We start from the raw sequence: 12,796 nt of genomic DNA, 5'->3' as shown, positions 1-12,796 counted from the left end.
GACAGGCTAGGTACCTGTTGATGCTTTTTACTCTCGAAGTGGCCAAGGAGTCGTCAGACTCCCAGAACATGTGTAAGCCAATCTTCACGTGGCAACCTGACACCTCGCTTTGGATTTCTCTATCCATTTAACCGGAAGCCTGGTCAGAATTCCAAATGTAGCATCCTGTTAAATGAAATGATCAATTCATACCTGGCATGTCATAAGTGCCAAATAAATGACAACTGTTTTATGATGAAATGAGAGTGGGTCCTCATTCATTGCAATAAATATTTATTAAATTTTTACACTGGGCAATGTGAGAATACAAAAGTGGTTTGGACACGGACCTTACCCTCTGAAAGCTCATGGTCTGGTAGTAAACATGAACAGATACCTTTCATTTGAGTAGAAAATGGTAAAATAATATAGTAGGGGCTAGGACAGTGGTCGGCAAACCCAAACCTCACGAGCCACATGTGGCTCTTTGGCCCCTTGAGTGTGGCTCTTCCACAAAATACCACATGCGGACAGTATCTCAGTACGGAATGTACCTACCTATAGAGTTTAAGTTTAAAAAATTTGGCTCTCGAAAGAAGTTTCAATCATTGTACTGTTGATATTTGGTTCTGTTGACTAATGAGTTTGCCGACCACTGGGCTAGGATATTAGAGAAGGGAGAATGTGTAGGTTTGGGAAGCTCCCAACCTTAAACAATTCTGGATCTGCAAGCAGATTATACTCTTATTAAATATAAGGACCCTCAGTTTCTTCCTGCATCTGTGTACCTCATCAGTTCATATCCTAAACTAAATGATCACACGGCTATTAGTAACGGGCCGTCTAAGTGACTCACAGGCCTGATCGTCATGGTCAGATGTGAAACCAGGAAAGCTGTTCCAAGCTGCAGAGCTCTTCAGTGAAAATGGTTTTTGATAAATCTCGTATTTCAAGTGTCATTCATCATCCGCTTTCTGATGATTGACCTGTGTTGATTGAGCTCAGGTTTCTGCGTCTGGGTAAGGAAGTAGGGAGGGAGACAGGATTGGAAAAGGAGGATTGATACGGACCACAGGGCACCAGTAATGCTTTTTGACCAGCAGGAATACATGATGAGAGTGTTACTTTAACCTGACATTTGAAAGGAATGGGAGGAAGGTGAGACTGCACACAGGCTGTGTGGAACCCCCCACCCCTTTTTCAGGATAATGTAATGGAGGAAAGATAAAGCATAAGCAGAGATAGAAGGGAGAATAAAAATGAAACCTGTTTAAAAACAATCAGGAGAGAAGAACAGGTGACTTGGGGCAGAGCAGGAATAAGATTGGTTGAAGATGATGGGTAAAAATTACTTTATATTTAGGTATATCCAGTTTGGATCCCTGGTGAAGTCTCATGACAGGTGGCTGTGAGGAGAAACGTAAAACTAAATGTACGGCGAGCCTTAGTGCTAAAAGATGTGGATTAAGATGTTTTATTTATGAACATGATCTCAAAGAGTAGCAATAGAGAGAATTACCGATATAGATTGTTCACCTGAATTATTTGGGTCCCTACCTCTCCCTAAATTAGTAGTCAGGAATTTTGTACACCGATGGTTTATGCAACCCACAGTTTATTGAAAATCTGAGCATATTTAAAAAAAAATAAGTACCTAATTTCTATTATAGGTAATAAAGCTAATTTTAGAAATGTTGCATTGAAAATATCACTTATTCCAACCTTAGTGTGTGTGAAAATAAATACTACCCAAATCAGAACAAGCAAAGGCCATTTTTTTTTCAAGCTTTTTATAGCAAAGGACTTTGCCACCACCCCTTGCATTTGGCAGAGACTCAAACACAGGAAAGAAAGTGTAAAAGATTTTTATTGGGGGAAAAAAAATAAAACCTTCAGATGCCGCGATGGAGGCTCCTGGCACGAGGAAGCTGGCAACAGGTTAATTAGAACCAGAGCATCCGCTGCGATTGGTTAGGGGAGCTGATGTGGCTTCCCCGGGTGATTCTGAAGCTGGAAACAGGGACAGAATTGAGGAGAGCTGTCAGTTACGGATCAAGAGCTTGGCTGCTCTGGGCTGGCTGCTGCAGGGCCCGTGGCTGCAGGTTGTGAGTTAAAAGTTCTGTTTTCATATGGGGCCTGCACAGTGAGTGGTCCATCGCTTTATTCAGTGCCTCGGGTTGAAATGTGTTCAGCTTTTAAAAATTTGTTGTTGTTTTCTCAACTCTTTTATGTGCTCAAAAGTTGCTTTCTGAAGGTGTGCATTTGGGTTGGTTTTTTGGATAATCCCTTGTCTTTTCACGTTAAATGTTTTAAATCTTTACTGTAAAACAAAAAACACTTTTATATCACGAGGGGTTAAAACCGTACTGAGGAGGACAGTTCCTTGTCGCCTGCCAGCCCCCCCAAGTTTTACCCCTCAGAGTGAGCCACTGTGAATAGGTTCTATTACATCTGTGTAGAAATGCTCTAAACATATGGAAACATATATCCTTACAGTTGCATATTTATCCCTTCTTTGTAAAAATTTTACACAAATGGAATTATGCTATAAGAATCCTTTACGTACATGCTGCTCTTTGTGGTCCTTTTTGGAGAACTTTACATGAGTACAAGTCAGTCTGTCTCATTCTTCAATTTTGAGTCTTTGATAGGAATTCCTGAATTGCTTACACGGAAGGAGTGCCCCAATTTCTCCCTCATCAAGTGTTTGAGAACGCTCTGTTCTTCACTCTGACTGACATTAGGTATTTTTCCCAATTTAAACCAAGATGATAGGTATGTTAGTTTGAATTTAGTTTACTGTCAGTGAGATGAAGAATCGTTCCATCTGATTTATTGGCCAGTTTGTATACATCTTTTGTCTGTCCGTCTTTCCACTGCATCAGTTTCTTATTCCTCTGTAAGAACTTCCTGTATGTTTAAAAACAATCAGCCCTTTATTTTATCATCTGTTCTTTCACTTTATATGGTCTCCCTTTTTGCCATGCAGAAGTTTTCATTTTAACTGTTTAAATTTATGAGTATTTTTCCTCGTTGATTTGAATTGTATCCCAAATTGAAAAGCCTTCCCATTTTGCTGTGTTTTTTTTTCTTTCTTTCTTTTTAATCAAATTCTTCCGTTTGGTGGCAGAATTGCACAGAATGTAATTGTCTGGTATTTCTCTCTCAATTGGTGCACTCCGTTATCTCAGAAGAGTTCATAAAAGCTTTGAGCTTAGAAGCCCTGAGTACCTGCTAACGATGAGAAGAAAGACACAGGAAGCAAGACAGAACTGTTAATCAGCCACTGAAAGATCAGTCTTCTCAGGCAGTCTGCTATGGGCACCGTTGTTGTATTTCTCTTCTAGAAAACAGTATTTGACGGCTGACACCCAATCCCAGCACTAATTTCTGTAGCTCAGAAACATGGATGACAGGACAATGTAAGCAAGGCATGGGTCCAAGGACAACATGGCCCTCTTTGGGGGCATAGCTCATCCCTGGATGTCGCATCCCTAAATTCAGTAGCTTCATGATTGCCCCAGACCTATTTGAAGGGGATGAGGGGATACAGACAGAGTAGTCTAAGGAGTTGAGAATTGCAGACGGTGAGTTAGGAAGTGGAAAAGATGCTGCTGAACTTGGTCTGTCCCATTGGTGGTACTTGTTCCTTATCAGGAGGACAGGCAGCGACTGCTGCTGCTATTGCTGCCCAGACCAGTGGGATCTTAGGCCTTCTTTATGTTCTGCCCACTCACTCTTGAAATTTGTAAGGAGGCACTTTTCCCCCCCAGCAGGATAGCTTGTTTGCTACTTTGGGCTTGTGGGTAGACCTGGCTTGGAATAGCAGGAGAAAGTTGTAGGTTTCCAGACTCCCCTCTAGCTCTGTACGCTGCTGCACAACAATCTCTATCAGAAGAATGCCCACGTTTTTACTCTGAGGCACATCTCCACATATCTTTCTGTTCCAAGATCCACTGTTGACCTAGCCAGTAGTTTAGGACAATGACAAGATGCTCATTCTTTGGGAAATAGTATTTAAGCATAATAGAATCAGGAGGGGAGAGTCACCTCTTCTGTTCTCCTTGCTGAAGATGACCTTGACTCAATATTGTTGGCCTTACAGTCTGCCTCCTGGACATCCAAAGGCTCAGCTCTCTGTATCCCGTGTGTCTTGTCACTTTGTCCTGGCTGAGAGTAGAGGCTCTAGAGGCTGAGTCATAGCAGTTCAGTAATCTAGCCAATCCCCAAAGCTTTCATTTCCCTTTTATCAAACATCACAGAGAGAAAAATGAAAGACTTCATTTGAGTCCAACCTCTCTCAATGCAAGGGATACTCTGAATTTGTACTCCTAATAGGCATGCCATCTAAGGCGTAGGTGGGCCATTTGGAGCATGAAGGATTCTATATCAAGAGGGATTGGACTATGATGTAGAGAAATCAAGATATACCCTAACCATTTCTTTTCTGTGACTATGACCATTGGATTGACCACTCTGAAGAAACCATAATTAAGTCTAGAGGAGCCTACTAAGAAAGAATTCCATTCTGCCTTTCATCAACTAGGAGTCTGCACTCAGGATTCTTCCCAAAACTATCATGTTTAGATATAAAAACCAATAGACATTTCCTGGGCTAATGTTTATGTTAAAAATAATAAAAGTAATTACCATAGGGGGGAAAAAAAGCACATCTAGATTCTTCAGTACTTCATTGGTTCATTCATACAACAGATATTTAGCAATTACTATGTGTCAAGAACTATGCTTGGAGTTGGGAATGTATCTAGGAGAATAATAGTAACTATAGTTAATAAGCATTGATTCTTAACTACTATTAAGCATTGTACTAAATGCTTCACATAGATTATCTCATATATTTCTAAAATCAACCTTGTAATTAGGTGCTTTTTGAATCTTTATAGGAAGACAAGGGAAGTGAGGTTTAGAGAGGTTAAACAACTTGCCCTGGTCTGGCCTGTGGTGGTGCAGTGGATAAAGCATTGACCTGGAACAATGGGGTCGCTGGTTCGAAACCCTGAGCTTGCCTGATCAAGGCACATATGGGAGTTGATGCTTTCTTCCTCCTCCTCCTCCTCCTCCTCTTCCTCTCCTTCTCCTTCTTCTTCCTTTTTCTCCTTCTTCTTTTCCTTCTTCTGCTTCTCCTCCTTCTTCTTTTCTCCTTCTCCTTCTTCTTTTCTCTCTCTCTAAAATGAATAAATAAAATCTTTTTTTTTTTTTTTTGTATTTTTCTGAAGCTGGAAATGGGGAGAGACAGTCAGACAGACTCCCGCATGCGCCCGACCGGGATCCACCTGGCACGCCCACCAGGGAGTGACGCTCTGCCCACCAGGGGGCGTCGCTCTATTGCAACCAGAGCCACTCTAGCACCTGGGGCAGAGGCCAAGGAGCCATCCCCAGTGCCCGGGCCATCTTTGCTCCCATGGAGCCTCGCTGCGGGAGGGGAAGAGAGAGACAGAGAGGAAGGAGGGGGGGGGGTGGAGAAGCAGATGGGCGCTTCTCCTGTGTGCCCTGGCCGGGAATCAAACCCGGGACCCCTTGCACGCCAGGCTGATGCTCTACCACTGAGCCAACCGGCCAGGGCCGAATAAATAAAATCTTAAAAAAAAAAACTTGCCTGGCAGCATGCTGTGACTAAAGATGACAGCTGCAGTACAGGCCCAGAGTACTTTCCACTTTTTGTTTACTGTTGTTTCTCTGTGAGGCAACACAAGTCTCTGCCTTCAGGAAGCTTGTAGTTTAAAATAGAGAACACTTCTCTACAGATAGATTCTTAATCTGTCTCGAGAGAGATGTGGAGGTTCCGCCAGAGAAAGGAGAATTCCCACCTGTTAGGAGAATGTAGGCTAGCCATTCAGACTCAGATGATGGAAGTTCTGGAGGATGTAGACACCCTTCATTTTCTCTAGTCACCTTCATTTCTCCCATCTCCTGGATCCTTCTCATGCACTGCTCCTAGCATCCTTTGCTTTGTCTTTCTGCCACCTTCCTTCATCTCTGAGTGTCCTCCCATCCACACCTGTTTATTTTTTTTCTCTCTCCCCCATTTAGACAATTATTAGACTCCCTAAATGCCATGCAATGCACTTTTGAAGGAAAACATGAAAGGGGGAGAAAATTTCACTGCGAATGAAATGAGCTCTAGGTGGAGGGCTCAGCGAGCCACGGGGTCCTTTTTAGCATCGTCTGGCATTTAAAGGACTCGGGATTCCAAAAGCACATCCACACTATTCTGCTGTTGCCAATTTCATTTTTTTTCCCCATGATTAACAACCCAGTTCATTATGTTTTCAGCTCACATTAATCTTCTCTTCTGCAAGTTTGGTAACATTTGGAGTCATTTCCCTCTGTATTTATCCATCTGGGATCTTTAGAGAAGATACGTTTGCGCAGTCATTTGTTGCTCAGGCTGAAAGAGGTTTGTTGTTCACTACTTTAGGAGGAATGGCTGTTTCTCTGCTCCTGAGAGAGGATCCTCTGAAGTCAGGCCTGGACTCTCTACACAATGCAGGAGCCCCCTCAATGAAGCACCATGGCATCCCCCATTTGGGATAGAGCTGCAGCATAACAGAATCAGAAATCACAACAAGCAGTGCTCCCTGGGTCCTGACTCTCCTCATAGAACAGATGGAATTGGGAGAAAGGATTGTGAGATTAATGAGTCAGAACAAAGTCTTTGGCTTGAGTCCATTCTTTACCACCTACACGCTATTTGACCTTGGGCAAGTCACATCATCTCGCCAAGATCCGCTTACCTGCTCTGCAAACTGGCCCCAAGGATGCCTGTCCTCCCAATTTGAGAGAGCAGTTTTGAGGGTTCGTTTATATTCTTGTCTCTGTTTTTGAGTAAGCTCATAAACTTACTCATATTTCTTAATTTTTGCAATTTCTGAGACCCCCTTAAAACACTAATAATATACAAGGTGGGCTAAAAGTAAATTTCCAACTGTCCATACAGAAAATAATACAATAATTAATAAATAATAATATACGAATAAACTCTGCACACTCACAACTGTGAACCTACTTTTGCCCCAGCCTGTTTATGATTGGGAAGAAAAAAAATAGTCTATTGGAGAAGGCGTAGAGGCTATTATTTCTTATTTATCATTTTTTTATATTTTAAAAGGGCTTGGAGGTATGTGTCATATTGGAAGATCTATTAGGGGGCGGATAGGGTGTTTAGAAAACAGAGAGAAAATCCTTTGAAAGTTCAGTTAAGGGCGACCTCACCGGTATTGTGTGATCTCACCGGTATTGTGTGATCTCGGGAGGTCACAGGGGAGGCTGCTTCTTTAGAGAGCCTCCCTGGGCTGTCAGTCCCCCTAGCAACACTTTGTTGTGAAGGTTGGAATGCATGCATTCATTTCTTAATTCAAGTAAGATATTTCTTTAGAGAAAATATTCCAAATTGGAAATACATTGAAAAGCCATCATAGATACTACTGCTCTCTGTGGTCATTACTTGTGAAGCATTATTGTTATTTCTCATTGCCACTCAAATGCAGGGCTAAATTACATTAATGCGTGTTATTGTAAGAAGGGAGAAAGGTGTCATTAAATTTTATTGCAGTAGAATTTAGAATGGGTTCAGGGGAAGAGCCAGAAGAGACAAGAGAAATCCGGACTGGTTGCTTTAATTCTGCACAACTGAAAACAAGATCAGACAACTTGGGAACGTTGTTATTCATTGACCGTTTTCTTCGCCAACACCTGGGATTTGAACAGGAGATTCCCATTACGCAGATAACTCCATAACTCCCGATGGTGTTAATGGAAATTATCTGCATACCAACCCTCCTGCCCACATAGACTGCCAGACGCCTGAGAGCACTTTTAATTGCAGTGTACTTACTTCCTTTTCCAAAAAGGCTAATTTCATCTGCTTTCTTTTCCTTCAGGTATCCAAGCAAGGACAGAAATAATGAAGAGACACACGTGTTAGTGGCAGCCTTTTGAACCTCGCAAGAAGGAAACCAACGAGGCGGACGAGGCTGGACCCACTGCCACGCTCATTTGTTGGGAGTAAATGAGGAATGGGCTTGTGATTATGCTGACATTCCAGCATGAATCTGGTAGACCTGTGGTTGACCCGTTCCCTCTCCATGTGTCTCCTCCTCCAAAGTTTTGTGCTGATGATACTGTGCTTTCATTCTGCCAGTATGTGTCCCAAGGGCTGTCTTTGTTCTTCCTCCGGGGGTTTAAATGTCACCTGCAGCAACGCAAATCTCAAAGAAATCCCTAGAGATCTTCCTCCTGAAACTGTCTTATTGTATCTGGATTCCAATCAGATCACCTCTATTCCCAATGAGATTTTTAAGGACCTCCACCAACTAAGAGTTCTCAACCTGTCCAAAAACGGCATTGAGTTTATCGATGAGCATGCCTTCAAAGGAGTAGCTGAAACTTTGCAGACTCTGGACTTGTCTGACAACCGGATTCAGAGTGTACACAAAAATGCCTTCAATAACCTGAAGGCCAGGGCCAGAATCGCCAACAACCCCTGGCACTGTGACTGTACCCTCCAACAAGTGCTGAGGAGCATGGCGTCCAATCATGAGACAGCCCACAATGTGATCTGTAAGACTTCTGTGCTGGATGAACATGCGGGGAGGCCCTTTCTCAATGCTGCCAATGATGCTGATCTTTGTAACCTCCCTAAAAAAACCACCGATTATGCCATGCTGGTCACCATGTTTGGCTGGTTCACCATGGTGATCTCGTATGTGGTGTATTACGTGAGGCAAAATCAGGAGGATGCCCGGAGACACCTTGAATACTTGAAGTCCCTGCCAAGTAGGCAAAAGAAAGCAGATGAACCTGACGACATTAGCACTGTGGTATAGTCCCCAAACCGACTGGCCGGCACTGGGAAAGAAATTTGTTTGCGATTGCAGTAGAATAAGTGGTGTACTTCTCCCATTCATTGTAAACATTTAAAACTTTGTATCTCAGTTTCTTTTTGAATTATGCCACTGTTGAACTTTTAACAGACATGACAACATAACAAATGATTTTAGTTTAGGTGATCCACCCCTTCATTGTACCCCCAGTGGTATATTCCTGAGTCAGCTACTCTATGAACATTAGTTAGCTCCATTCCACTATTTAATAATGAAATTTATTTTTTTAATTTAAAAACCAAATAAAAGCTTAACTTTGAACCATGGAAAACGGAGTGACTTATTGGTCAAGAAAACAGTATGGTCATTTCATTGCTATAAAGAAAAATAGACAACCCTGGTAAAACCTAAAGAACTGTCATAATGAAAAATGTGTTATTAAATTCTACTGTACACCGGGGAGCCATAGCTGAGTTATTTACTAAGTAAAGTATCTGTCAGACTTTAGAATAGTGAGCCTTAGTAAACCCAGGAGATAACACGCAGCGTACTGTCCTGCCGCAGCTCAATCAACTGGGCTGCCTCTGGGAGTTTGTTACCTAAAAGTTGTTGGTGTTTAGCTATAAAGGCCATTTTATAGCTAAATATACTAATTCTACTCTATGCTAGAAACATAGAGAAAAAAGTAGCACATATTCTATCCTCAACATTACCTTCTGGTGGACAGGGGTGCGTGACAAACAGAGAAATAGCTATGCTAAAAAGGAGGGTCCTAACAATCATGTAGCATCAATTGTGTACAAGCCTTGTGCAAGGCATTTTTATCCTGCCATTCTGTCTCTCAACCCTCTCTCTCTACAAGAGGATAAAGTGATAACTGTACCCCATTTACGTAGGAAGAAACTGCAGGTGAAAGAGTTTCGATGACCTGCTGGTAGAAAGTAGGAACACTTGAATTTGAACCAAGAAGATTTCCTCTGTCCAAAGATTGAGATCTTCTTGTTATGTTTCTACTGGGTTGGTTTAAAGAGGTATAATCTCCATATTTAAAAATGCACCTATTTTCAGTGTACAGTTCTGTAAGTTTTAACAAATGTATATACCTCAAGATATTATGTCCCTGATATTGGTCAGAGACAGGAGAGAACTCGTTTGGTTCTTGGAGTAGGGAAGTGTGTGTGTGTGTGTGTGTGTGTGTGTGTGTGTGTGTGTGTGTGTGTGTGTGTATGGGGGGGGGGGGTTAAGGTGCCATTACAAATAATCCCTAAAATTTGGGTGGAATATCATCAAATGGTGACGTAGCTGAAGATGGGAGAGAAAGCTGAGGAGCAAAGGGATGAAAGTGCAGGGAGGCGTGGAGGTCTTTGGGGTGGAGGAGTCTATGTAGGGGAGAAGTGAGAGACAAGGTGAAGCTATCCCATGGGGATCTGGAGTCCAGGCTCAGGAATAAGAACAAGTATTTATGGAACTCTCACCATGCACCAAGTACTTTTTTGAGGTTCTTGAGTAGTCCTAACAATTACCCTGTGAGATAGTCTTTTGTGAATGAGGAATGAAAAACATGGAAGTTTAATAAATTCAGGACCCTAGTAAATAAACAAGTAAATAAATAAGTAGCACAGAAAATGAAACCCAGGCAGTCCACTCTAGAACGTATACACCTCTTAACCACTGCACCAAGTGCTGCTTTCCCAGACCTAGACGTTTGCAGGCTCCTAAGTGGTGATTTTGTTTAAAAAATAACAGGGGAGAAAAGCCCTTTGTGGGCCTTAAGTAGGAAGGAGGTATTTCTTGCCATTTTGACCCACCCAGCCTTCTCCAAACCATATTAGGTTACCTTTGGGCCTCCAGGAAATCACCTTTCTGTCCTTAGAAAGCATTACAGTTTTTAAACTTATCAACTGTCTCTAAAAGAGTTATCAGCATGGATCACGAGGTCCGGTGAATCCAAAACCTGCTGTCGTGCAATCAGAGCAACGTGGCCAGGCTACACCCATCCCAGGACCTGGGGTGTTTTGTGCCCACCCTAGTCTTTCTAGAAAGTGTAAAGACTAGTCTAGAAACCTGAGATGTGAAATTCAGGATATGGGCCCCACAACTCCTGTATTCCAGTGACAGGGAAGCCAGACTGTCTGCTTTTGCTAACTGGCTGTGAAGACCTTCCTGTGCTTTGCTGAAGATTGAACGCCCCCTGGAGGACAACATTATAATACATCTCTGTAAGTACTACCATGGGAAGAGGCCTACCTGAATACTCCCCCTGTTAGGGAGAACTTGGTTCCCTTTGCTCCAAGTTTCCACTGGAGACAAGAGACTTTTCAAGCCAGTACTTCACACGGTGGAGAGCAAACTGGCCAAGGAATGCCCCAGCCATCTCTATTCTCTATCAGGAATAAAACTGATCTTTTTGATCTTAAAAAAAAAAAAAGGAAAATCAAGGCTATGTTAAAATAACCTTTTAAAAATTTAAATACATTGTATCTATTTGAGTGTGTGAGTCACATGCATTTTAGAAGAGCTTTCACAAAGTACATAATCCATTTCAGGTTGCTCCTTCTAAAATTTGACTAACGAGCTTATTTAGCTAATGACCCGACGCATCCGCCCAGGCAGAACCTCGGAGGGGTGTCACGGCGCAGCCGCGTTCTGGCTCGGAGGCGGCAAAGCTAAACCCCCACGTTGCAGGTTGTAATGCTCTGCACCCAAGCAGGGAAGAGGGGCCTCCTAGGTTAATAATTATCCCACTGCTTGATTCCCATGTGCATGTTTTTAGTTAACAATGCCACAAGTACAACTGATTTTTTTTTAAAATAATAAGTTAGATCCATTACACTATTTAATAATAAAATATATTTTTTTCATTTTAAAACCAATTGGAGGAGAATATGTGTTTCCTTTTGTTCATAACAAGCTGCGGGACCCCTTCGTGACCAGAGCTGAAAGGAAGTGCTATCCCGTCCACTCACCCCAGATGGACCAACGACAGCTCATGACGCCAGCGAGTGGGAAGCGCTTACCTGAGGCTCACGGCTCTACAGAAAAGGGGCAGACACGGATGCTCTGGTTTGGATCCCAGCATGCTTCCTAATTTTACAAACCTTTGTAGATGTTTATATCTACCAAGAAAGCTGCCTATGTCAGGACAGTAAGGTTTTCAAAATTAACTATCTCATTATCTAAGGCAGTGGTCCCCAACCTTTTATGGGCCACAGACCGGTTTAATGTCAAAAAATATTATCACGGACCGGCCTTTAGGGTGGGATGGATAAATGTATCACGTGACCGAGACAAGCATCAAGAGTGAGTCTTAGACGGATGTAACAAAAAATCTGGTAATTTTTAAAAAATAAAACATCATTCAGACTTAAATATAAATAAAACAGAAATAATGTAAGTTATTTATTCTTTCTCTGCGGACCGGTCCGCGGACCGGGGGTTGGGGACCACTGATCTAAGGCACATACCTTCTTATCCTCTAAATATTTTAAACAGCAGCTTCTTTGCTCAGCCTTCTCTTCTAGTGTCGTGACCTCAACCTTTTAAATTAAAAAATACCTGGGGGGCTCTGGCCAGATGGGTCAGTTGATAGAGTGTTGTCCCAATGTGCCGAGGTCATGGGTTCGATCTCTGATCAGGGCACCTACGAGAAGCAACCAATGAGTATACAGCTAATGGAACAAGTTGATGCTTCTCTCTTTTTCTCTGTCCCTTCCTTCCTCCCAATAAACTGTCTCTCTCCTTCTTCCTTTTCTCTCTCTTTCAAATCAATGGGGGAAAAAAAATACCTGGCATTTTAGTCTGATTATTGACAATGTGCTAATCTCTGAAGCAAAGGAAATCATCTAACATGCCAACCCAAACGGAACATTTTAAAGAAAGGGATAAAAAGTTATGTAATGAAAGACTTAACTTTCAAGCACACTCTGGCAAACTGTAATGCACTGATAAACTATTCTGCCAGGTTCGTGCTGTTC

At 42.3% G+C, this 12,796-nt stretch overlaps 1 protein-coding gene across 1 annotated transcript in view; it reads left to right on the top strand.

The window, feature by feature from the left end:
- LRRC3B (leucine rich repeat containing 3B) overlaps nt 1-9,123 on the top strand; it is a 92,288-nt gene extending 83,165 nt beyond the window's left edge. Inside the window, exon 4 of the mRNA XM_066350903.1 lies at nt 7,881-9,123. Within this exon, the coding sequence (XP_066207000.1) occupies nt 8,046-8,825 (780 nt within the window). The 5' untranslated portion in view covers nt 7,881-8,045 and the 3' untranslated portion in view covers nt 8,826-9,123. The remainder of the gene's footprint in view (nt 1-7,880) is intronic.
- The last annotated feature ends 3,673 nt before the right edge of the window (nt 9,124-12,796 follow it).

This window comes from Saccopteryx leptura, chromosome 10 (assembly GCF_036850995.1).
Source record: "Saccopteryx leptura isolate mSacLep1 chromosome 10, mSacLep1_pri_phased_curated, whole genome shotgun sequence".
Taxonomy (NCBI): Eukaryota; Metazoa; Chordata; class Mammalia; order Chiroptera; family Emballonuridae; genus Saccopteryx; species Saccopteryx leptura.
This window is presented reverse-complemented; position numbering and strand designations above follow the sequence as displayed.